Source organism: Hyla sarda, chromosome 4 (assembly GCF_029499605.1).
Source record: "Hyla sarda isolate aHylSar1 chromosome 4, aHylSar1.hap1, whole genome shotgun sequence".
NCBI classification, from domain to species: domain Eukaryota; kingdom Metazoa; phylum Chordata; class Amphibia; order Anura; family Hylidae; genus Hyla; species Hyla sarda.
Window position 1 is genome coordinate 205,884,626 of NC_079192.1, and position 26,473 is coordinate 205,911,098.

General features: G+C 41.4%; 1 protein-coding gene and 1 long non-coding RNA gene across 7 annotated transcripts in view; one reads left to right on the forward strand and one right to left on the reverse strand.

The window, feature by feature from the left end:
* The window catches only part of LOC130368922 (uncharacterized), a 136,244-nt gene extending 121,373 nt beyond the window's left edge, over nucleotides 1–14,871 (forward strand). Inside the window, exons 3-4 of one of the 2 annotated variants that reach the window (XR_008892604.1) lie at nucleotides 4,161–4,266; nucleotides 14,742–14,871. This is a non-coding gene — a long non-coding RNA (uncharacterized LOC130368922). The remainder of the gene's footprint in view (nucleotides 1–4,160; nucleotides 4,267–14,741) is intronic. The other variant, XR_008892605.1, reaches the window with a different exon arrangement.
* FRMD4A (FERM domain containing 4A) overlaps nucleotides 1–26,473 on the reverse strand; it is a 435,019-nt gene that overhangs the window by 292,043 nt on the left and 116,503 nt on the right. Inside the window, exon 1 of one of the 5 annotated variants that reach the window (XM_056573363.1) lies at nucleotides 5,486–5,820. The exons of 3 other annotated variants lie outside the window; for them this stretch is intronic. In XM_056573363.1, the coding sequence (XP_056429338.1) occupies nucleotides 5,486–5,680 (195 nt within the window). In that variant the 5' untranslated portion in view covers nucleotides 5,681–5,820. Of the gene's footprint in view, nucleotides 1–5,485; nucleotides 5,821–26,473 lie in introns of those variants that run through there. One more of the 5 variants, XM_056573362.1, reaches the window with a different exon arrangement.

The window sequence follows — 26,473 nt, forward strand, 5'->3', positions numbered from 1 at the left end:
TCCATGCGGGTGCTAAATCTCCAGTTTCGGAAACCTCCGGGTTTCCGGGACTGGGGACGTGACGTCACGCCACACCCCCTCCATTCATGTCTATAGGAGGGGGCGTGACGGCCGTCACGCCCCCTCCCATAGACATGAATGGAGGGAGCGTGGCGTGACGTCCCCAGAGAGATCGCGGGGGGGTCTCAGCAGCAGGTCCCCCGCGATCAGACATCCTTTGGATAGGGGATAAAATGTTTTTGACCGGAATACCCCTTTAAGGCCTTTTAAAAAAATAAAAAATAAATATACAATCCAATTGGTTGTTATCTACCATATATTTATTATTCTTTTTGTGTCACAGTATGTGAAAAAATATTTTCTGTTCCCGACTTGTATGTGAAGGTCAGAATGATCTCAGGGAGTTTCAATACACAGAACATAAATACATTTGTTATACATTATGCTGGCTGTGAAAGACTTGTTTAGGGATTGATCTCTAGATAATAAGGCAGATACAGTATGTAATAATATGTGATGCACTGCAAGACCACGGAAATTGTATCTCTGCTGGGGCACAGACACGAATACAGAGCTGCATGAATATAATGGCAAAGGATCCTACACATATGTCTGTGAAGATCGATTTGTTCAGCTTTTAATGTATTTCTCTCAGCAACATATTATATTTTCAGGTAACGCTGGGGAATACATTGTGTCCAGCTGGGATGCTTCGTGAGGTCATTTCAGATAACTAAATTGATGCCGGGGTTCTGTACCATATCATCAATGGATAGTGATAGGGAAAGATGATGTCTTTAGAAGGAGAAATGTAAAAAGCGAAGGCTGCGAATGAATTGTAAATGACGATCACTGCCTTCCATCAGCTGCATGCAGAATCCTCCTCCTCCTCATTCTAGTCTATGTGTAATAAAACAGCCAGCCGCTCACGTGTTCTCCGCTTCAGCTAGGCCATTGTCTCTTCAGTCTACTGCAACTCCGACAGTTTGTGACCTATTTTTCAGATTCAGGAGAGGGATTAATATAAAGCCTGTATTAAAATTTGGTGCATGCCATTAGTGTCTTCACTATATACAATAAAAGCTGCGTCTGTCCTTTCTGAAAAAGAGGGCAAAAAAGCGGGAGCCTCCAGCTGCTCCAAAAGTCAAATGAGTAGAAAAGGGAATAAAACTTAACTTTTAATCCATTCTTTAAAAACCAAGGATATCCATGTTGAATAAAATGATGATGTGCAGGTAACCGACGCGTTGCGAGCCGAATCTGGCTCTTAGACTTGCCATGACTAAGAGGAAGATTCGGCTCGAAACGCGTCGGTTACCTGCACATCATCATTTTATTCAACATGGATATCCTTGGTTTTTAAAGAATGGATTAAATGTTAAGTTTTATTCACTTTTCTACTAATTCGACTTTTGGAGCAGCTGGAGGCTCCCGATTTTTTGCCCTCTTTTTCACTTGTTTCCGGGACAAGGCCTGCACGGCCTGCATGCACTAACTGGCTGTCTGGTAGCGCCCCCTACAGTACAGGGAGGTATTACATGTTCTGTACTATTTACCTGTACCAGGGTTAGCTGATCCTTTGGACACTAAGTAAGGGCGGCTCCATTTTACTTTTTTAGAACATTGCGTTTTCTGTACAGGACCTCGAAGAAGCTCCTGTCCTCTACATAGACAGTGATTACAGTTCCCAGCAGATCTTTCTTACTTTTATATGTAAGCACTTGCTTTATCTGTATTAGTTATCTACTTATTTTTCTTTAATCCTCACTTTTTCCTATTTTTGTATGACATTTACCAATTACCAGGTTTCCATAGAGTTCTGGTCTCAACATACAATAGTTTCAACATACAATGGTCGTCCTGGAATCAATTAATAGTGTAACTTGATGGACCACTTTAAATAGATTGATGTCTGACAATTCTGTTCCGCTGTTTCCAATCTTCCTGTCTACTACTCTGCAGTCCTGTCATTCACCAGACCTCACAGTAAAGTTTGTGGACATTGAAGTTTTTAATAAAGCTGACTGGACATCCTGTCTACATCTGCAGTGATGCACACACCTCTTGGAAAATTTGTCTTACAGAAGGCTGGTAAAAATAGATCCTTGTAGTTCTATAAAGGGGTATTCTGATCTCCATAAAATAGGGGATGACAAGCTGATCGGCAGGTGTCTGACCGCTGGTCCAGCTTAACTTGAAAGTGTTTGATGGCTCCATAGAAAATAAATGAAGCGGTGGCCATGCAGGTGCCGTATACTCTGTTCATCCCGGGGACAATCATATCTCTGTTCTTGGTATCGGTGGGGGTTCCAGTCGTAGAATCCCCACAGATCAGCATGTTATCACTATCCTATAGATAGGGTGTTGTATATATATATATATATATATATATATATATATATATATATATATATCCGAGTATTTAGTAGTCTAGGTTAAAGGGGTACAAAGAAGGCAGTTGCACCCAATTCCTGGTGCCTGAATTGAATCCCAAATGCTCCTAATCATTAGTATTAAAAATAGCACCTGATAAGATGGGGACCCCATTACTAATTTGCACTGGGGCCTAGGAGAGTACTCAAACTACTCCATTGACAATAGATTGGTTGTAGAGTATTCTGTCAATGTTCAGTTTATTCCTCAGGTCTGTCCGGACAGGTGCACGACTATAACAATACACAATAAGCTATGGCTTGAAGGGTAGTAGAAGTACTGATTCCAGAATGTCTGACAGCTCAAGTTTCCATCACATTGTTTAACTAAAAAGATCCACAGGCCCAAACAGAAGCAAAAACAAAAACTTTCCCACCAGAAGTGAACTGGTCTTGTTCTTTTTGATTAAAATAATGGGAGAGACAACAAAGCTGTCAGTGCAGAAATATCAAGCCAGATCGGACCGCACGGCACCGCAGTGTCATTTTATTTACTAAATAAAGTGGAAGATAATACTTTAATACATTTATAAATATTATACACTATATGACCATATGTATACGGACCGCCAAACATCACACCTATATGTGCACCTCATCATCCTTGGCCATGTAATTGGACGTGGCCTTACCAATGCTGTAATAATTCCCTGTGTTCTTCTGAAAAGTCTTTCTAGTCAGCCACATGAACCTGATAATGTGGTTGGACACTGACTTAAATGCCTTATATGTTGGCACTTTCATGGAAACTAAAAAATGAAAGAACAACAGGATGCGCTCTGTGGTGTGATATCTTAGGAATCAGTGGTAACGCAACATATGAATATGCGCTTACCAGAGATAGGTGTACTCCGTCCAAGTACAACCATGGATAAGGGTGTAATATAGTGAGGTGTCTGCAGCCGCTCCACCTCATACAAATGTAGATATAGCGTGAAACTCCTCCAAACCCAGCAAAGTCAAAGAGGCGCTTGAGACCAGGATAAAATCGGTAATTTTCTTTATTCCCACAATGTAATGCGTTTCGCGGAAGTTCCGCTTCATCAGGCATGCCTGATGAAGTGGAACTTCAGCAAAACGCGTTGCATTGTGGGAATAAAGAAAAATTCAGATTTTATCCTGGTCTCAAGCGCCTGTTTGACTCTGCTGGGTTTGGATGAGTTTCACGCTATATCTTTCATGGAAACGGCAGTGGTGCACGAGGTAGGGTAAAGCCACAGGTAGAAGAAAGATGATACCCAGCACTCACCAGTGATGTACAGTGAATATTTATTATGCCATAGTGTAGTACAAGGACGCGTTTCAGCGTGGGAGCCTTCCTCAGCTGTCTGCCGATAGGCAGACAGCTGAGGAAGACTCCCACGACGAAACGCGTCCTTGTACTACACTATGGCATAATAAATATTCACTGTACATCACTGGTGAGTGCTGGGTATCATCTTTCTTCTTAAATGCCTTATACACATGGCCATACTATAGATCAGGGTTTCATGGATCCATTTTATGTGCCATATCCTGCCTTTATTATATACAGTGGATTTCTGCAAAAGATCCATATGGACTCCATGACAAAAAGTGGTGGCATACTGCATAGCATGTGTTATTTCCAAAATGTACTGCTACTTAGGGCACAGTGTCTTATACATGAGCATTTGCGAGAATTTCTGCATTTATATGGTGGTTATTTTTATTATTATTAATATTCCCCTACTACTATTCCCTCTCTAGGCCTGATCAGAAAATCAGAAAGCTGCGACAAAGAAAGACTCCAGAGAACGTGTCTCCTCCATGCATTATACAGATGGCCAACAGATTTCAGCATACACTATATAAGGTTACTTTCCCAGATAATAAAGGCTTTTCAGGATATCAATATTATATTCTACCAATCATCTTGAAGCAATTTTCTGATAGGAGTAGGAGCATTATGTAGGCGCAGAAATGTCTTCTTTAAATTAATTAGCTTTTCTACTATGTATCACTTTACATACAGTGAATACGTTTTTGGGTGATGTCATGGTTACAATTGGTAGCTGTCATTTCTTTGTTATGTTACAAGAGAATAAGACAAGACACCGAACACTGCATGTGTCTTTTGGCAATCCTTGCATCTCTTTTATGTAATACAATATGGGAATACGGCATTAGTAACATTAAACCCCCAACCTAGGTCTGGTGTACACAATGAGATTCTAATATCAAAAGAAAGTGGATGAAAGTCAGGGAGAGTTTATTTATCAGATATTGCTGCCAGCAATGCTGTTTTTCGAGAATGCTAAAAAAATGATAAAAAAAAGCGTTAAAAAAGAAAACAAAATATTATTCTGATTCAGTTTCATTGCATTTCACAGTGCCTTTGTCCGCCTTTACATTCCAGAACAACATGAGTGATTTTATATACCATGCATGTATATTATAAACATCCCTTATACACACAAAATAAGGATGGGTTTACCATTTGCCACAACTCATCCTCTCATCACAATGTGTGATCTGTAGTCTTCGGACAGCATATAGAGTATTATCACCTAGCAATGATGCACAAGCAATGCAACTTACATAGTGAGCTTTGCTACACGCCAACAACAAGCTTGTTCTACCCATTCCACTTTCCAACAAAAGAATTCACGGTATATTTTAGTATGCGCAAATATGTCCTATCCTTCACATTTTGTATTTTGTATTTTTGCATCATTATTACCATGATCTCATAACCAACAATATATGCGTGCAGTAAGAGACTAAATTGCTATATTTTCACAAAGAACTCTGCAAATCATTTCATAATAAATAATAAATAAAATAAATCCCTTGAAATTCCACGGTTCTACACAAACCCTAATTAATCTGCACAATTGAAACAATGTTTGCAAGCTGAATAAATTCCTTTCATTTAAAGTTTTTGAAATTTTTGAAATTACAAAGTAAGTTATTTTAAAGTAATGACTTGTATGATAAGCGTATATTCTGCATTATGTTAAATAGGATTCTAAAGAGTTAAAGTCACTCTTCTACATGTGCTCATTGCTGGAAGTGCACACAAGTTTACTTACCCTTTCTCCGCTTCTCCTTCTTAGTGATCCATAAGGTATTTTAAACAAAAGTCTACGGGCCCTGCCCGGAGTCACAGCTGTCTGGAGCACCATCCCTGTATAGGAGCCTGAGTTGGGTTGTTGGCAGGGGCTTTGCACAAAGGCTGGAGAAGCCCTTCCTGTGCAATAGCTTGTAGACTCCTCCAGATTTCTCATATATCAAATGACTGAGCTGGTTTTACTTTAGAGACCTTTTCTGAATCAAGATGTGGCTTGTCTGGAGGGTGGGAGGGGGAATAAAAACAGTGCCTAAAAGCATGTTTTAAGTAGCAAATCTCTGACTTCCTCCAGTTCCCCCTGCATACTTTGCACTGCAGGACGGCTTGGGATGTAGTAATGCTTCCAGGGAGCGTGATCCAAAAATGTCAAAGTCACTTCTTATAGCTACAGATGGTAACCAGGTCACTTGTCTAATCAGAGCTCTAACAGACTTATTATACAGCGGTCATGTGACCATATGCTGCACACTCCATTGGTTTTCTGAATACAGTAAATCACATGACCATCTGAAGAGAATATCTTTCGTATCACCATCTGGTGCTGTGATTAATGTTAAATCCAACATACAGCTTTTCTTTGGTCTGAGATGTGAAACAAGAAAGATCTCGCCTATACATCGAAACAATACAACACAATACAATACAAAGAAACAGATTGGGAAAGCTACAAATCCAGCTAGGAAGAGAGAAAAATATTTATACTGTTTTTGTATTATTTTATTTACCCTTTAGTAGTCAAATATTATGGTGCAGCGTAAAATACAAAAAATAGAAAAAAGCAGAAAGCACAGTCTAAAATAGCGACTAGATTCGATAAGCATGTAAATCACAGTCCCATTAGTGTTCAGTGACCGAAGCTGCCAAAAAGATGCTACTAACGGGGTGCCAAGTTCCAAAGAAAGTAAAGAAAATTTCTTACTACATCAAAAATAGAAAAGGGTGAACTTGCACTCACCGTTCGCGTAGTTCATTCACGGGACCTCCGTGTAGCAGGGAGACATATAGATGAGAACGCTCAGTGAGGCCAGAAGAAGCGCACAGTAGTGTGCGAAAACGGCTGTTAGTCTCTGAGCGCTCTCATCTATATGTCTAACCGGTACACGGAGATCCCGTGAATGAACTACGCGAACCGTGAGTGCAAGTTCACCCTTTTCTATTTTTGATGTATTAGTCAATGGGCCTCATTTACTAAGCTTAAACCGACCAGTTTTTGTCTGGTTATTTTGGCCCAGAGTGTCTGAGACATGTCTGCCCCAGTCTGCGCCAGTGTGCGACAGTGTGCGCCTGGAAAATCCAACAAACCCGACATTGCACTGTGAAAAGCTGAAAAGGGTGTGTGGTTTGTCACAAATGGGCGTGGTTGGTCCAAAAAGGGGCGTGGTTTCATAACCCGACCGATTTAATATTGAATTCACAGAAAATCCTGTTGGTAAATGGCAGGAAATATCGACCTAGAAAAAGCTGGTCAGAAAATGTTCCTGACGTTTCACAATAGTAAATAGAGAGGAATCCTGCAAATCTGAAACAACATTTCCCACTAGTAAAAACCCGAAACTCTTAGGCTCCTTTCACACTATGAATTTCTCCGTTCAGGAAGTTCCTAAACGGAACTATTTCATAGTGTGAAAGCAGCCTTAGTAAATGAGGCCCATTGTTATGTATTTACTTATAGTCTACTCTTGACATATAACACAGCTATGATTTTAGGGTAAGGTCACACTAACCCTAAGATGAGTTTTTCAGGTCAGATTCGGTTTTACTTCTGTTTATAAGTTAGTATTTATTTATTTATTTCTTTTTAGTGCTGACACAACAATGCTTTTGGGGTACGTGTTTTTCTGTGTTGCTTCCACTGAAATCTGCATCTAAAATCCACATGGAAATGTATAGATTTTAGAAGTGGAATTGCAATGAATTTGAAAGTGGATTTAACCTCTTATTGTTCAATAGGAAGAATCTATTTAGAATTTGTGACAAGAAGTTAACATTTCAAATCTTGTCCAATTATCATAGGAAATCAAATATAGACAGGTATTGGGGTTTTGAATGACATTGGAAAAAAGTCACATGACCAGAGGGAATATAAGCCACTTACAGGGGTGTTCCGGGCAAAAACATTTTAGCCCCTATCCAAAGAATAGGGGATAAGATGTCCGATTGTGGGGGGCCTGCTGCTGACCCCCCCCGTGATCTCCCTGCAGCACCTGCTCTCTATGCGGGTGCTGAATCTCCAGTTTCAGAAACCTCTGGGTTTCCGGGACTGCGGACGTGACGTCATGCCCCCTCTATTCATGTCTTTGGTATTCCACACTCCCATTCATGCATCTAAAATTCAGAAGTGTGAATGGGAGTGCGGAATCCAATAGAAGACTATGGGCTTTAATTTGAGGCAGAATTCCGCAAACAGAAATTGTGCCATGTGAAAAGACCCTTATGCAATGAGCTGAGCAACTTTGTGTGACTGCCTCTTCACCTCTTAGAGTATGCCGTAAGTGTATATGTATATACCATAAATGGGGAAATCCCAATAAAAGTAAAGGAAAGACCTTAAAACAGCATGCATGAAAACCATGTTGTTTGGATAGTCTATATCAGTGTTTCCCAACTATTGTGCCTCCAGTTGCTACAAAATTGGCTGTCTGGGCATGCTGGGAGTTGTAGTTTTGCAACAGCTAGAAGCACACTGACTGGAAAAAAAACTGGTCTATAAAGATGTAAAATAAAAAATAGTTGACTCTGTAAAAAATTGCCACTACATTGGCCCAGATTTACTGTTGCAGCTTATTCCCCTATTTGAACATAAGTCGATTTTTTTTCACTAGATTTAATAATTTGGCGAACATCTCAGGGAAAACTGTGAAGCAGCGATACAAAAAGTGTCATGTTAATCTTTAAAGGGGTACTCCGGTGCTTAGACATCTTATCCCCTATCCAAAGGATGCCTGATCGTGGGAGTCTCGCCGCTGGGGACCCCTGGGATCTTGCACGCGGCACCCTGTTTGTAATCAGTCCCCGGAGCGTGTTCGCTCCGGGTCTGATTAGCGGCGACCACACGGCTGGCGGCGTGTGATGTCACGCCCCCGTGTGACATCACGCTCCGCCCCTCAAAGCAAGCCTACGGGAGGGGGCGAACATGCTCCGGGGACTGATTACAAACAGGGTGCCGCGTTCAAGATCCCGGGGGTCCCCAGCAGCGGGACTCCCGCGATCAGGCATCTTATCCCATATCCTTTGGATAGGGGATAAGATGTCTAAGCACCGGAGTACCCCTTTAAACCGCTTTAAAGACACCATTCATAGAAACATTATTATACAACAAAACTCACAGTAAGGCTGGGTTCCCACTGTGGAATTTCTGGGCAGAATTTCTGCCGGAGATTAAGCCGGCGGCACTAGGACCACGTGGACTGCATTGCCGTCCCCATAGATGTCAATGCATTTCTGAGCAGATCTCACAAAAGATCCACCCAGAAATACATTGCCGTCTATGGGGTCGGCAGTGCAGTCTGCGCGGTCCTAGTGCCGCCGGGTCGATCTCCAGCAGAAATTCTGCCCAGAAATTCCATAGAGTGAACCCAGCCTAACAAGATTTTTCTGACCAATGACCATTTGTGCAAAAAACGGCATTTGTGCTGGGTTTCTATAATAAATCTATAGGGTTTTGAAAACATCCATGGACATTCCCATTTTATTAGATTAAAAATAAAATTTGTGTGGAGATGTTGGGGTTTCTTCTTGCAAAGTGTTGCAGTTTGTGAAACATTTTGGTGCATGGAAACATGTGCCAAAATTAGGTCCCAAAAGCTGAAACTAAACTGTTGAGATGGGAATAAGAAATCTCAGCCATTGTGTGTGTGTGTAAGATAAGGAGAAGGATTAGTAAAAGGATTGATGTGATAATAATCTGTATACAGCACTGACAATTCATGTTAGAGCAAAAACCAAGCCATGAGGAGGAAAAAATGCCCGTGGAGCTCAGCGACAGGAAACTTCCAGATGTCAACAATCTGGACATTATGTCAGTAAAAGACACTTGAAAGCATGCATGTAGTTGGCAGAAAAAGCACTTAAAGGACTCTAAGACTGTGGGAAACAAGATTTTCTGGCATGATGAAACCAAAACTGAACTTTCTAGTCAATTCTATGGGGGAGATTTATCAAAACCTGTCCAGAGGAAATGTTGTCCAGTTGCCCATAGCAACCAATCAGATCGCTTCTTTCATTTTGCAGAGGCCTTGTTAAAAATGAAAGAAGCGATCTGATTGGTTGCTAAGGGCAACTGGGCAACTTTTCCTTTGCACAGGTTTTGATAAATCTCCCCTTATGTGTCAAGTCTAAAGGAAATCAGGCTTATCTGCCCAATACTATCCCTTCATGGAGCCACATTTTGGTGCAGTTATCTTAGTTACGGTAATCTCCCCTAATGTGGCCGACAAATGGCTTCTTTAACTTTCTCCTATAGACTGAAGTGGGAAAACAGCTACCTGGGATATGATGCTGCGCTGCAGTCATTCATGTAGTCCTGGCCGAAAGCTGAACTTTTCTAACTAACAGCAGATGATGGGAATCAATAACACTGCAGCCTAATTTAAGAAAATGGCTTTAGGAATGGGGAGTGCACTGTTTTACAGTTTGGTAATTCCTGGGATCTACTGAATGAAGTTATTTTCTTATCTTACTTAGTAACTCCACCTTTTCTTTAGTACATTTATGCTGAATATGTGCTCAATGATAACACTGGGAGTACTTGCTTTTTGCCATTCTGGTTCCATGTTTCATATCCTGTTCCCTCAAGCATGTTTTGCATAGGAAGTGGATTTCTCATGAGACTCCAGGGCTCAGTTTCAGTTAGAAGACTACATTTTGGAGGAAATTATGACGTTTCACCTTAAAGCTTGCTAACGAAGACCATGCGGTGTTACAAGACATTGACAAAAATTCATGTTTAGGCCAGTTTTACACAACTGTATTACGGATGAGTAGGTTTTATGACCAGACTTGAAAGCATCATAGGGATCCATAATGATAGATCTCAGTTCAGGTCATTAAACCTGCAGTTTGGCCCGGACACTTGGCCATAATATGGGCACAAATACGTATAATACGTTTGTGCCAAATTGCTCGTGTCACATATGGGCATACAAAACTCCCACATCTGGCAGTGAAACAGTTAAGGCCACATTGGTCTGATGTGAGAAACTGAATAAAACAATCATTCCTTGTTCTTAAGTGGTTCCATATGCCTGTAGACCCCTCCTCCCCAAAAAAGGCAGGGAAAGTTGTATGCTTTTTTCTTTTTAATATGGCTTACAAAGCTCCTTTATGAAGATATGGTGTCTTGTTACATTTCTGGACTGTAGAGATATTTGAAGCACATTTTCAGATACTCTTTTACAATGAAATTTCTCGATACAGTGATTTGTGGATACAGAGAAAAATAGGCCACACACAATGTTGCAGCTTCTAGCAAGTAGTACAATGTGTGATTTCTTTTTCCATTCAACCACAAAGACTTATGTAAAATGGCTAAGAAAAAATTCAAGGTCAGATAAAACACAGAGATTAAATCCCCATAGATCTCTATAGCCACCTAATAAATCTAGAACACTGGGTGGGTTTATCTACATAGTTGTAAGATGTCTTCATTTACACAATGGTACAAATAGTGCAAATCAACATGGGGCATGTGGCATGATAACAGTACACGTTAGATCTCTTTTCCCTAGTCAATTTCATGTCTAACATGTCCACCAATACTATGCGCCAGAACATTTTTTTCTTGTGCAAAAATTTCTAAAACACACAATATATTTGACACATACCACAACGAACAACATCCCTACGGCACTTTGTTTTAGCATGTGTGATTGTATTGGAGAACCATGAAATTGTATGGTGCAGCCATGGGCAGGTCATGCGGTGCTGACATCCAAGGCCGTGGTGCAAGAAGATGCCTCCTCGCTGAAGTTCAGCATTATGGCCGTTGGATGGACATTTTTTTTTTAACCATATCCTGTTGCTGCTTTTCCTACCAATCCTAGTGTTCTTATTTATATAGGGAAACAAAGAAACAAAAGGTAAAGGTAGTCCATCATCCATAATTGGGTCAGTCTGCTCAACCTCTGCCTAGGTGACCACCTACCCCTTGTCCTTCACCTGGACACTGCTTCACAGTTCATGAGAACGGTTTGTCCAGCCCCCACAGCACCAAATGGAGTGCACCGAAGTGCAGGTAGACATAAAGATAGAAGCAGAAGAACACGCTCTACAAAAGGTGGATGTACAATCCAACTTTACTATAGCTTAAATATGAGACCTCACTTTATTATGGCATCATCACAGCATATAAAAACACAGGACCACTTATATTGACACGTTTCTGGCTCTTAGTCCTGTCAAAAGAACACAAAGCATGTATTTGCAGCCCATCTTCTTTTACACATTTTTTATGTTCACCACCTTAGCCATGACTACAGACCAGAAAGGCCTGAAATGTATTGGAGTTTTCCTGTACTTAAAGGGGTACTCAGGTGGGTGGAATTTTTTTTTTTTAAATCAACTGGTGCCAAAATGTTAAACAGATTTGTGAATTACTTCTATTTAAAAATCTTAATCCTTCTAGTACTTATCAGCTGATGTATGCTCCAGAGGAAGTTCTTTTCTTTTTGAATTTCTTTTCTGTCTGTTCACATTGCTCTCTGCTGACACCTCTGTCCATGTCAGGAACTGTCCAGAGCGGGATAGGTCTGGTATGGGGATTTTCTCCTGCTCTGGACAGTTCCTGATATGGACAGAGGTGTTAGCAGAGAACACTGTGGTCAGAAAAAAAAAAAAAAAAAAATTCCTCAGTAGTATACAGCAGTTGATAAGTACTGGAAGGATTAAGATTTTTAAATAGAAAATAAAAATCTAAAGAAAATCAAAGGGATTATGTGCTACATATTTCTCATACTATCACAGGGGTTTGATATAAGAAAACAGAAAAACAAAAAATTGGCAGGTGAGACTTTTGTGAAGCTTTTTTTTTTTTGCGACTTTTTAAATTTGCTCACGTATGGGAGTTTTGTACTCCAGGTCAGACCTGGAGTACACTTCCGACTTTTTTTAAAGGGGTTTGTACCCTTTATTTTTTTGCCTACGTGTGACTTTTGCACATCATAAATACCTGACCACTGCAAAGTAAAAACTGAAGTTTGCATTGGTCTTATCCCGCCGCTGGGGACCCCCGGGATCTTGGCTGCAGGACCCACCTGTTGCGGCTTCCAGCAGCGCTGGAGGCTCTCATCCTAATGCCTCACGACCAAGGTGACGTGAGATCGTGACATCACGACCCTGCCCCGTGTGACGTCACCCCCCCCCCGAGGGGCGGGGCGTGACGTCACACAGGGGCGGAGTCGTGCCGTCACAATCTCGCGTCCCCGTGGTCGGGAGCCGAAGCCTCCAGTGTTTCCAGAAGCCACAACAGGTGGGTCCTGCAGCCGAGATCCCAGGGGTCCCCAGTGGCGGGACCCCCTTGATCTGACATCTTATCCCCTATCCTTTGGATAGGGGATAAGATGTCTAGGGGCGGAGTACCCCTTTTAGAACGCCTGTTTGTAACTTTTTTGCTTACCCACAAAAGTTGCGCCTAAGCACTTTTTTGTGCGACTTTTGTGGGTAAGCAAAAAGTGAAAACTGAAGTTGGCTTAGGACAGCCTTGGACACCCAAGTTGCACAAAGAAGTGCTAAGGTGCACGTGCAACTTTGTGCCTGGAGTAAAAGGCTCTAAATTCCTTGATAAATGTCCACCATAGACATTAGATAAAATCTAGCCAATGTGCCACTGTCTCAGTATTGCATAGTGCAATAAACACATTACTTTTCATAGAAAAGAGAGCATCAATGGGACGACAGAGACTGGTGAGGAGAAAAAGAATACTGGTGGTTATGAAAATGTTTTTATTTTATTTAGAAAACTGTTAATTCTCAGAAACTTTACAGACAATACTGTTTGATTTCTTCAACTAGCCATTTATACTGATATTTCTTCACTAGTGATATCTGCTTCTATCCTAAAAGTATTGCTGCCTGTCCATAGTCTGTGTCTTGAGATGCGCTCTATAGTGGAGTATGACTAGTGATGATCGGCAGGGGCCATATTCGCTATGTTCGTTCCCCTTTTTTTCCATGCAAAAATTTGTAATGAAATTCACATAGTGCGCATGCGCGATTATATCTTTCACCTAAAAAGTAGCGAGGGATCAGTGTCCTCTGGAAGTGCCGATATTCGTGAATATTTGTATATTCGCATATACGAAATATTCACACTGATGTGTGCTGAGAAGAGAAAAAAAAATATTCGTCATTATGAATATATAGCGCTATTTTCCAAATATTCGCGAAATCGCGAAGTGCCGATATTTGCAAAAAATAATTTGCATTTTGAATATTTGCACTCAACACTAAGTATCACTAGTACAATGGTGAGCCGGGAGAGGGGGAGGGGTGAGCAGCCACTTACCACTACAGGTTGTGTACCTGCATACACAACAATGGAAAGCGTGTAGTATTTGTACGATGTCCTGTCTACAGCCTTCCTGATGTAGTAGATTGCACTGAGAGGGAGCTTAGAAGGAAAGCAGGATTAGAAACGGTGCTGACCAGGATAAAGGGAGCAGGAGTCAAAGTACTTCAGGTAAATTACTTTATACCAACCAAGATGCAAGATGCAACGCATTTCGCTGCGCATGCGCAGCAAAATGCATTACATCTTGCATCTTGGTCGCAATAAAGTAATTTGCCTGAAGTACTGTGACTCCTGCTCCCTTTATCCTGGTCAGCACCGTTTCTAATCCTGCTTTCCTTCTAAGCTCCATCTCAGTATAGTCTTTGTCTTGTAAAGAAACTGGTGATAGAGTTCTTTTAAACAGTTTGACAGAACCCAAACAACTGCCCCAGTCAGCAGTCAACAGGTGACAACATCTACATACAGGTCCATGACTCTTTAGATGACTGTTACATCTACATTAATACTTATGGGCCCAGATGTATCAAACTGTGTGAGAGAAAAAATAGAGGGATTTTCCCACAGCAACCAATCACAGCTCAGCTAACAAGCTGAGGTAAAGTGAAAGCTGAGCTGTGATTGGTTCTTGTGGGAAAATTTCTCTATATTTCCTCTCACACAGTTTAATAAATCTGGGCCATGGTTCCTAAATTCTATATTTCCTATTTTTCAGTTTCCATGTCTGCAGTCCACCCCGGTGTGAAGAAGATGAAGTGTTTTTCTCTGCGTTATGTGATACTAGCTGAGGTCACCCGTAATGTGCCCACATAATGGTACACACCTGGTAAAATAAAACATACAGGCTCAAGGCAGTGATTTCTCAATACCACACCTAGATCAATTTAAAAAATGATTAACACATGCAGAGAGATTCCAAGGAGGGACTAGAAGAGTCAGCTACATCCCATCATCAATGAAGAAACATGTTTAAGGAGGGCTGTTACTTTTATAAATGGTTGATTTAACTGATTGTATGCTGGAAGTATTTACAACCATGGGTACAAGATGGTGTATAATATATCTATGACCTGGCCCCATACTTTAACCCCTTAAGGACCCAGCCATTTTACACCTTAGGACCCGGCCATTTTTTGAACATCTGACCACTGTCACTTTAAACATTAATAACTCTGGGATGCTTTTAGTTATCATTCTGATTCCGAGATTGTTTTTTTGTGACATATTCTACTTTAACATGGTGGTAAAAGTTTTTGGTAACTTGCATCCTTTCTTGGTGAAAAATCCCAAAATTTGATGAAAAATTTGAAAATTTTGCATTTTTCTAACTTTGAAGCTCTCTGCTTGTAAGGAAAATGGATATTCCAAATAATTTTTTCCTTTTTCACATATACAATATGTCTACTTTATGTTTGCATCATAAAATTGACATGTTTTTACTTTTGGAAGACACCAGAGGGCTTCAAAGTTCAGCAGCAATTTTCCAATTTTTCAAAAAATTTCCAAAATCACGTTTTTTCAGGGACCAGTTCAGGTTTGAAGTGGATTTGAAGGGTCTTCATCTTAGAAATACCCCACAAATGACCCCATTATAAAAACTGCACCCCCTAAAGTATTCAAAATGACATTTAGTCAGCATTTTAACCCTTTAGGTGTTTCACAGGAATAGCAGCAAAGTGAAGGAGAAAATTCACAATCTTCATTTTTTACACTCGCATGTTCTTGTAAACCCAATTTTTGAATTTTTACAAGCGGTAAAAGGAGAAAACGTATACTTGTATTTGTAGCCCAATTTCTCTCGAGTAAGCACATACCTCATATGTCTATGTAAAGTGTTCGGCGGGCGCAGTTGAGGGCTCAGAAGGGAAGGAGCGACAAGGGGATTTTGGAGAGTACGTTTTTCTGAAATGGTTTTTGGGGGGCATGTTGCATTTAGGAAGCCCCTATGGTGCCAGAACAGGAAAAAAAAACACATGGCATACCATTTTGGAAACTAGACCCCTTGAGGAACGTAACAAGGAACAAAGTGAGCCTTAATACCCCACAGGTGTTTCACGACTTTTGCATATGTAAAAAAATTTAAAAAAAATTCAATAAAATGTGTGTTTCCCCCCAAATTTCACATTTTTGCAAGGGTTAATAGCAGAAAATACCCCCCAAAATTTGTAACCCCATCTCTTCTGAGTATGGAGGTACCCCATAAGTTGACCTGAAGTGCACTATGGGCGAACAACAATGCTCAGAAGAGAAGGAGTCATATTTGGTTTTTGGAGAGCAAATTTTGCTCCGGGGCGTGTCGCATTTAGGAAGCCCCTATGGTGCCAGGACAGCAAAAAATACCCACATGCCATACCATTTTGGAAACTAGACCCCGTGAGGAATGTAACAAGGAATAAAGTGAGCCTTAATACCCCACAGGGGTTTCACGACTTTTGCATATGTAAAAAAAAAATGCTCAGAAGAGAAGGAGTCATATTTGGCTTTTTGAGAGCAAATTTTGCTTGGGGGCGTGTCGCATTTAGGAAGCTCCTATGGTGCCAGAACAGCAAAGTAACCCCCACATGGCATACTATTTTGGAAAGTAGACCCCTTGAGGAACGTACAGTGAGCATTTACCCCCCACTGGTGTCTGTCAGATCTTTGGAACAGTGGGCTGTACAAAATTTTTAATTTGCACTGCCCACTGTTCCAAAGATCTGTCAGACACCAGTGGGGTGTAAATTCTCACTGCACCCCTCATTACATTCCGTGAGGGGTGTAGTTTCCGAAATGGGGTCACATGTGGGTTTTTTTTTTTTTTTTGCGTTTGTCAAAACCGCTGTAACAATCAGCCACCCCTGTGCAAATCAACTCAAATGTACACAGTGCACTCTCCCTTCTAGGCCTTGTTGTGCGCTCCCAGAGCACTTTGCGCCCACATATGGGGTATCTCCGTAGTCGGCAGAAATTGCATAAAAATTTTGGGGGGCTTTTTTCCCTTTTTACCTCTTGTCAAAATGAAAAGTATAGGGCAACACCAGCATGTTAGTGTAAAAAATTTATTTTTTTACACTAACATGCTGGTGTAGACCCCAACGTCACCTTTTCATGAGATCCAGGCTTGAGCAATTGACCGCCGATAACACTGATAAATGCAATGCTATTGCATAGCATTAATCAGTGTGAGAGATCAGTGTATTGCATGTTATAAAACTTAATAAATGTGATTTAAAGGGGTTATCCAGGAAAATACTTTTTTATACATCAACTGGTTCCAGAAAGTTAAACAGATTTGTAAATTAATTCTATTAAAAAATCTTAATCCTTTCAGTACTTATGAGCTGCAGAAGTTGAGTTGTTCTTTTCTGTCTAAATGCTCTCTGATGACACCTGTAACCCCTTCCCTAATAAAAGTTTGAATCACCCCCATTTCCCATTAAAAAAAAAAAACTATGTAAATAAAAATAAATATAAAAATATGTGGTATCGCCACATGTGTAAATGTCCGAACTATAAATATATATATAATTAATTAAACCGCACAGTCAATGGCGTACACGTAAAGAAATTCACGTAAAAAGTCCAAAATAGTGTATTTTTGGTCACTTTTTATACCATACAAAAATGTATAAAAAGTTATCAAAAAAGTCTGATCAAAACAAAAATGGTACCGATAAAAACTTCAGATCACGGCGCAAAAAATTAGCCCTCATACATCCCCGAATGCGGAAAAATAAAAAAGTTATAGGGGTCAGAAGAGGACATTTTTAAACTGATTCATTTTCAAGCATTTAGTTATGATTTTTTCCAGAAGCATGACAAAATCAAACCTATATAAGTAGGGTATCATTTTAATCCTATGGACCTACAGAATAAAGAGATGTCATTTTTACTGGAAAAGTGCAGTGCGTAGAAACGGAAGTCCCCAAAAGTCACAAAATGGAAAAAAAAAAAAAGCTCTCATTTGGGTCTGTAGGTGCAAAATTGAAAGGGTTATGGTTTTTAAAAGTGAGGAGGAAAAAACAAAAGTGTAAAAATGGAAAACACACTGAGTCCTTAAGGAGTTAGGCTAAGTTTCTACTTATTTTTTTTGTGGCCCAAAAAAACCCAAGAAAAAAAACGCAAGAAAAAACGTGAAATTCACATCACTCATTCATATTTTCCGCCCAGATTGGGGATTGGCCGAATGGTTGCAGGCAATCCCAGCTTCTCCCTACTTCTGCTCCCAATGTGGAGCACACTCTGCTCCATGCTGGGAGCTGTAGTATCTGCATTAATAGACAGATCGCAGCGGGTGTCACTCCTGACACCCGCTGTGATCCTCCTGTATAATGTATAGATGTGGCCGGCTGCTCTTCTATGGTCCCCTGACGTATATATATACACACCTATTCATATTTCCCACAGACAGTTGTGATTGGCTGGAACCATCCGGCCAATCACAGCTCTCTGCGGGAAATATGAATAGGTGTATATATACGGCAGTGCAGGGGACCATAGAAGAGCGGCCGCCCACATCTATACATTATACAGGAGGACCGCAATGGGTGTCAGGAGTACAGGTACTACAACAACAGTGTGTTCCATGGTGGGAATAGTACTACTAATTAAAAAATGTAAAAAATAAAGAAAGAATTGTGAAAAACACACACACTACATTTTTATTATTGTCGGCTACATTTTTAGGTCCCAGCCCGCCCACATAAATTGATCCCTGTTTTAAAAATGAATACAAATCTTGTTATGAAAAAGATACATTTCGTTAGATAATTTTTTTTTTTTTATGGTACCTTATGAAATTTTATTAAAAAAGGTATCTCCATCACTTTTTTGGATCGCTAAAGTCCAAAAAAAAATTAAAATAAAAGCCACCTGCAAATACGCCACAGATAAAACCCACATGGCATTTTTCTTGGCATTTTTTTTACTCATGGAGTAATTTCTCATTGATTTATAGCTAACAACTGGCCACAGTGTTTTTTCAATAAAAAAAAAATGCCATGGGGGCCATGTTGTTTTTTTTTTATTTTTTTTTGGGGGGGGGGGGGGAACACACACAAAAAAACAAGTAGAAATAAATACATATAACCTCTTTTTTAAAACATATATTCTGTTTTACTTTTTTTTTTATTACATTTTTTTAAACGAGAGTTACAAAAGGAAAAACAAAACACATAGCAAGCAAAAGCAACCGCAAAAAGATGGCGGGAGGGTGGTGAGTTTCTTCACACTGGCAGGCTCCACAAAGAGGGGACTAGAAGTGGGGAGGGGCTCACATATATTCATGTAAAGGGGGTGGGGATCCCGCCCGCCCCCTTTACCTCCCATCCACCAATGACCTCTCCTTAATGGCCAATAGCTGTACCTTGCCTGCTAACCCGGAGGCCCGGTATTAACCCCTTCCTTCTTGCCTCCAGCTACCATCCAGTATACCCACAGTCTGTGCCCCCTAATCCTAAAGGGATCGTGGCACTCAAAGTACAACTTCTAGAAACCACTGTTGTGTCTTTAATTTTACATAAGGCCTCACAAACACAATTCTTGACATTTAAGTGCCAAGGTGCTAACCATTATTGCTATTTGGGCATGCTTTATTAGCATTGACTTTGTATAAACAAGCCTTCAATGTAGATGCACATAACTCCTGTAGTGCTGTCCATAACCTTACTATGGAGAGGACTTCTCTGGACTTGCTGCAGACATAGTGAAGTGGCTGCATTACCATAACACCTTTCCAGCAGGCATATGCGACACAAAGCTTTGTCTGTGGGTCATGATATAATGCAATGTCATGATGCAAGGGCACCGAATACCTCTGCAAAGCAGATTTTGCAATGCAGCAAATAAGACTACTGTTTGTGGCTATGCTTGTTATGTTACTTCAAAGCCAGTTATTTAGATATAAGGACGGCTGGAGACATTTATTTCAGAATCAGCCGCTATGTCAGGAATGTAGCTAGCTGTAATTGGTAAATAGACAGTATAATAAAAACATAATAAAAATTCTGGCTGATACAGTGGAAAAAAACACTGATTTACCGAAATACTAGAGAAATTATGGTAAGCTCATAGTCAGAAACATTATGACATTTACATACAGCTGGCTCTAAACATGAGTTGTTTTTATTCTTATATATGAAACAGAACTTGCCTAAAGGTATTGTCATGAATCTGCACTGCGTGACTCTTGGAACACCTGTCATATGCTCTCATATAATGCTAAGGGGTCTCATGTATCTCTGAAATCACTGGAACGATTGACATAGCAGGAATCTGTACACCCCACCCCTTCTGAATACCTGCACATAGCGCAAGTTTAGGTCACAGTATTGTACCTTTATTTTGACTTTAACCGAGGCAACAAAGTGAGAATCTAATAAACAAGCACAAGAAAGAATACAGTGCATTCATATGATCATCCAAATCAGGAAAGGCTTTAGAGTGAAGTCTAATTCTAATCTGATGTCATCCAAAACAGAACTGCTCTCCAAATATATATACGGCTCTATGGAAAAGGGCAGTTGTCTGTGCTATTCCATATGGGAACTTACATTTTTACACCAGAATGGATGTTTACCATATTTACCATATACACTAGGTGCCTTCCTGGCACACACAGAAAATTGGCACTGTAAATGTATTGTATGAAGATAGCCTTAAAGAGGAACTCCGGTACATTACATCTTATTTCCTATCCACATAATAGTGGATAAGTGTCTGATCGCGGGGGTGCGGCCACTCACCCTCTGCGATCTCTTTCCCGGCGAAGCTTTGTTTTCAGAACAACGTCTCTCCTCTCGCTCGGAGCGGCCGTGGTTGACATGCCTCCTTCATGTATCTCTATGGGATAGCCGTAGATACAGCACTGGTGTATCTTTGGCTTAAACATGGAGATACATAGAGGGGGCGTTTTGACCACCATTTCGTGTGGGGGTCGATAGTAATCCGGCACATAGCAGAAGTCGCTCTGTGCATGAGGAGAGCTGGGGGTGTCGGGCAGGAGATTGCTAGAGGGGTCCCAGTGGTTGGACTACTGCGATCAGACACTTATCCTCTATCCTGTGGATAGGGTATAAGATGTAGTGTACTGGAGTTCCCCTTTAAAGAGGTTCCTCAGTTTTATTAAAATATAGAACAGTGTGGGTTATGTTAATACAGATCTCTTTAGATAAATATGAAGCCCATATGGAAAGACTATACACACAAATACATACTGCATTCTCTTCCCGGTGCTGCGAGCATTCAGATCAGTGCTTGGAGATGGAATTGTATTACAGAATATAGGAATTTAGTACAATATGTACCATAAAGTTGCTTTAGCTGTGCCTCACCATGAGATTAAAGAGTCCCTGTCGTTTGAAAAAAAATTCTGACTGATCAGTCAGGGTCTTAGCGCTTCTTTCCTGGTTCACTACAGAAGACTGATTCTATACTTAGTCTATGAGCTCATTTCTTGTAGTGAGCAGGGGAGAGAAACACTCACCCTGGCACCTTTACCGCCTTGTTCTAGCGATCCGCAGGGGTCTGCCCGCCAAAACTTTTGACATGTCAAAAATCATTTCAAATGATAGGGACACTTTAGGTTACATATTTAGAAGGTGCAGTTGTACTGCATTTGTTGTTATGCGGATGCTCACAATGTTACTGAGCTTTAAAGGGGCTATTAAAAATGTATCCCATATCCACAGGACAGAGCCAGACTCCTGGTGAACCCTTCAGCCCCCACTGAGAGGTACTCATCTCGGCAGTGACCGCCCACTCAGCCAATCACTGAGGCAGCAATAAATGGAGGAAAAAAAGCGGAGGTAGCGCCGGGTGCGGTGTAGGTCTTTAGCCGGTGTAGGTGGGTACCCAGGTGGGGGTAGCGTATTCCTTGCCGGTGATGGTAGCTTGGTATGCAGGCCAGCAGCGCGTGGACGGAGCCCAGAGGAGAGTCCGTAGAGTAATGCAGAAGTATAGGAGGAAAAAAGCTGCGATGGCGCTCCCAAGGAAGTAACCCAAGTCGTGGGTATTGATGCAAAATAATTTATTCTTACAGCATAAGAAATCAAAGAAAATAATAAATAAATATAAAGCAAGACGCGTTTCGGGAGTCACAGTTCCCTTTTTCAATTGCAGGTGGTTGCTGTATGGCAAGGTAACAGGTATACGTGTTTAAATACATGAAAAAATTGCGCCAAAACCAGGTGAGCTGGTGACGTCATGTGGGGTAGATGCCGGGGCCAGGTAAGGGCCGGGCATTAAAGACCTAAATAATAAAACATATTCAAAGAAGGGGCATGAAAACCACATAAAACATGTAAAAAGTCATAGGTATAGTCTTTTACAGGAGTATTTGGAAGTTCAAACTGAGCCGCAAGAAATGTCCGTGATGGCGACCAATCAGGAAGCTGCCGGCGTCCGTAGGACCAATCAGGAGGCAGTAGGAGGAGGCTGTCATCGCTGTGCAGGGTTGCCGCTGTGGGGAATGAATGGAGACGAGCCTCTTGAAGCTGATTGACCGCTTGCTGCGAGAGGTGAAGAGGTGGCCAATCAGGAGCGAGCCGTACTATGCTGTGTACAGTTACGATGTCATAGGGGAACATAGGCCGTATGGGGATAAGTCTAAAGATAGTGGGCGGGGTTCTGATTGGCTGTTCGAGATCTTAGATGAGCCAATCAGAGGGGGGACTTATAAGTCCGGGTTGCAAGTCTTTGTCGCTGGTGGCGGTAGAATAATGTAAAAAAATGTCAGCCAATCGCTGTTGGATCGGTCCGGGTGGCGGCCAATCAGATTGAAGACTTGTATATCCTCTACGGGAGATTCCTGGAGGCGTTGGCGACAAATCAATTTTGAATAATACGACCAAATGCTGCTGGGCAGGTCCCGGCGGCGACCAATCATGAAGAAGGGTGTGTTGTAGTGCTGTCAGGATGCTGGTGTCAGACTTTATCATCGTCCAGGCGGGCTGTCATCTAATCTCGAAGCCGGAGCACACTCGGAACTTGTCATGGAGGGGCTGGAAACCTGTAAGGGAGTAAGGAGTAAGACGGGGAAGGGAGAGACAGGAGGTATTGGCGGCGGATTGCTGTCAGCTTGTCCCGCAGTGAGGAGGCATCTGGTACGGCTGTGAGGAGGCATCTGGTACGGCTGTCATCGAAGTCCGGAACACACTTGGAACTTGTCATGGAGGAGCTGTAAACCTATAGGGGAGTAAAGAGGTAGAAGGGGAGGGGAGAGACAGGTGGTTTTGGTGGCAGCTTGCTGTCAGCTTGTCCCGCAGTGAGGAGGCATCTGGTGCGGATGTCATTATGTCATCGGGACGTATGTATTACGTGACGTTTTCGATGTATTCATTCAGACCAGAGGGTGTCGATGTATTCATTCAGCTTTGAGGGTGAAGATCCAGAAGTCCTCACGTTTCCTCAGTACTGCGAAGCGTTGGGCGGTGTCGGCGGAGATGTGTTCAATGGGTGTGATGGTGTGACACCTGAAGTCACTGCTGTGCTTTTCCGCTGCATGCCTGGAGACACTGTGGAGTTGGTACCCCTTGGTGACATTGGATCTGTGCTTGTTGATGCGCTGATTCAGTGGCTGGATGGTACGTCCGACGTACTGGAGACCACAGGGGCACTCGAGGAGGTAGATCACATAGGAGGTGCTGCAGTTGATGAAACTCTTGATGGGGTAAGTGATGTTGGTGACCTTGCAGGTGAACTTGGTGCATTTGTTCGCAATGTTGTTGCAGCATTTGCAGAGGGGTTTGCTGCACTTGTATGAGCCGGTGACAGGTAAGGTGTCCAGCAGGGTAGTTTGTTTCTTTGGTGCTTTGAGCTTACTGGGTGCCAGCATATTCTTGAGAGACTTGTTCTTTCTGAAAGTGATATTAGGTCTGGGTGGCAAAATGTCTTTGAGGAAGGGGTCCAGCAGGAGAGTCTTCCAGTGGTCAGTGATGATCTTCTTGATGCTTTTGTGGTCATGCTTTATATATATTTATTATTTTCGTTGATTTCTTATGCTGTAAGAATAAATTATTTTGCATCAATACCCACGACTTGGGTTACTTCCTTGGGAGCGCCATTGCAGCTTTTTCCTCCTATACTTCTGCAATCACTGAGGCAGGCCACCATTGCAGCCGGTGATTGGCTGAGAGGGCTGTCACTGCTAAGATGAGTATGTGTTGGAAGGTGGGAGCCCGAGGGAGAGTCAGCCCTGTTCTGGAGATAGGGAATATATTTATAATAGTTGGATAACCCATTTATAGAGCTTCCCCTTTGTTAGTTGTTGGTGTTAGTGCATTTTTGCCTCATAGCTATGGGATGTATAACATGGAGGTAAAATAAAACACATCTCTTCTAGTAGGCTTGATGCCATGTAGATACACCATGACATATGAATACGGTATATATGGGTGTATGATATATTAATCAGCTCCATCTATAGAAACAATTAACAACTAATACTGGATGAAATTTCCTCATCAGTTGACAAGCATTGTTTATATCATAACAAGAACTGTATGATATATGGTTTAAGCAACATAAGCAGAGATTAAGATAAATTCAATACATATAAGAACACAGCAACCAAGAAGCAGTTTCTATCCAATACAACAGAAAGAACAATTGCATTCGAACCATATAGGTAACCATGAAGATCTTACCCATACCAGCGATATATTCTATGTCCACTGACATGCGCAAAACCATCAACTTACCGGCGTAGACGCAGACATAGTATGAACGGAAGAATTATAAGTTCTGTGTCATGCGCAGAATAATAAACAGGATGACACGTAAGCCACGTGGACGTGCGCTGATAGGATCAACGAGGTGAAGCTGTAACGTGAAGCATGACTATTGGATAACTTTGATGTGCAAAGTGATGCTCTGCTACAACACGTCACAAACAGAGCCTGGAGGTCCGGTCTCACAAGCCATTAGCCTCGTTCCCTTGATAAAGTCAGCGTGAGCTGATGAAACGTCAAGAGGGCTAACTGAGGCCAGTTTTTAACAGCAGCCATATGTCCATAGAAACCCTATACAATACACACTCCTAGCAACCTTTACGAAGGGTGCAAAAACAAGCATGTCCAAGTGAAGGGTGTTTAACCCACAATAAGGAACACTCGCTGTAGTTTTAAGCCACATTCATGTTCAGTAGGTTATCAATTCATATTAAATGAATCTAATAAAGTATTGTTTTTAGGGGGGGATTTCTAGTTTAGGGCTTGCCCCTTGGGGGAGGGGGGGTTTGACCCCTAAAGGTTGTTGTTATAGCTCCAGGATGCACATAATAACCCAAGTACAACTGCAATGTCTGACAAGATGTTAAAGGAGAAACGTTGTCACTGGCGGATTTATTTCCCAGACTAAAAGTGCAAAGAATAAAAAAAGAAGGTTTATCTTGCATCCTTTTATCCTTCTATCCCTACAGCTTCTTTGAAGTATGCCACAAAATAACTCCACAAATCTCATCTTCTTGAAGCCAAGTGAGATTCATATGAAAGATGATAATGAGGTTTACTACAGCCACACAGAAATTCTAATGGGTATTGCCTAGATTTTTACAGATTAGAGCTTGATACTGAACATGTTTATTTTTTTAACCGGTTTCTATTTTCTTAAATTTAATTTTTTTGTACATTATTATGGGGGTGGCCATCTTGCCTCAGCTTTTAAATTGCATTTAGAAATATGCTTTACAGAAACTCCCATAGACATAGGCACAATAGACTGGAGCTGTCCCTTTGACATTAACGGGAAAGGTTTCTGTACATGCTCTGTGACTTTTGCAGAGTTCAATCCACAGGGAGGGGGAGGCTGAGCTGTGAACATCATCTAATGTCTTATCTATCTATTGGTGCTACCTTTAGCTGTACTCCTATCTGAGATGATAAGGAGGGCACTACTGGAAAGTGATCTGTACAGTACAGAAAGTCTCAGCTTAGTTTTAGCACTAGTGGTCAGGATGAAAACTGCACAGTTTCAGGATTGTTTTAAAATATAGATATCAATACATAAAAATTGGCTGCGAAAGTGTGGGGTTTGGCCAACTCTTCTGTAATCTGTATGGGGGCCATATCATAGACAAAGTTGACTAGAGGTATAGTGTGATTCAAAGGGATCTGGCATTAGGTTTCACTGTCCTAGGCTGCAGGTCTATGAAAACAGCCCAAACTACTCAATGAAAGAAAAGCTGTGACATGACAATATGTTTGACACATCCACAATAGAAGAAAGGTCATATAAATTGTCAGCTGAGCTTAGCCCATTCATTGGCGCTATTTCCTCCCAGTCTTTCAGTGGTGTCATTTTCTATTCATCTCCATGCATTGTTCTTTACACATTCTTTTTATTGATCTGCTTTATTCTCTTCTCCTGTGTTTTATTATTGCCCTATTGTCTTTTCTCACAGTTCCGCATTGCCCTGGCTAGACAGGCGCACAGATTATCCCAGCAAATAATGCATTCAGAAAGTTAGGGAAG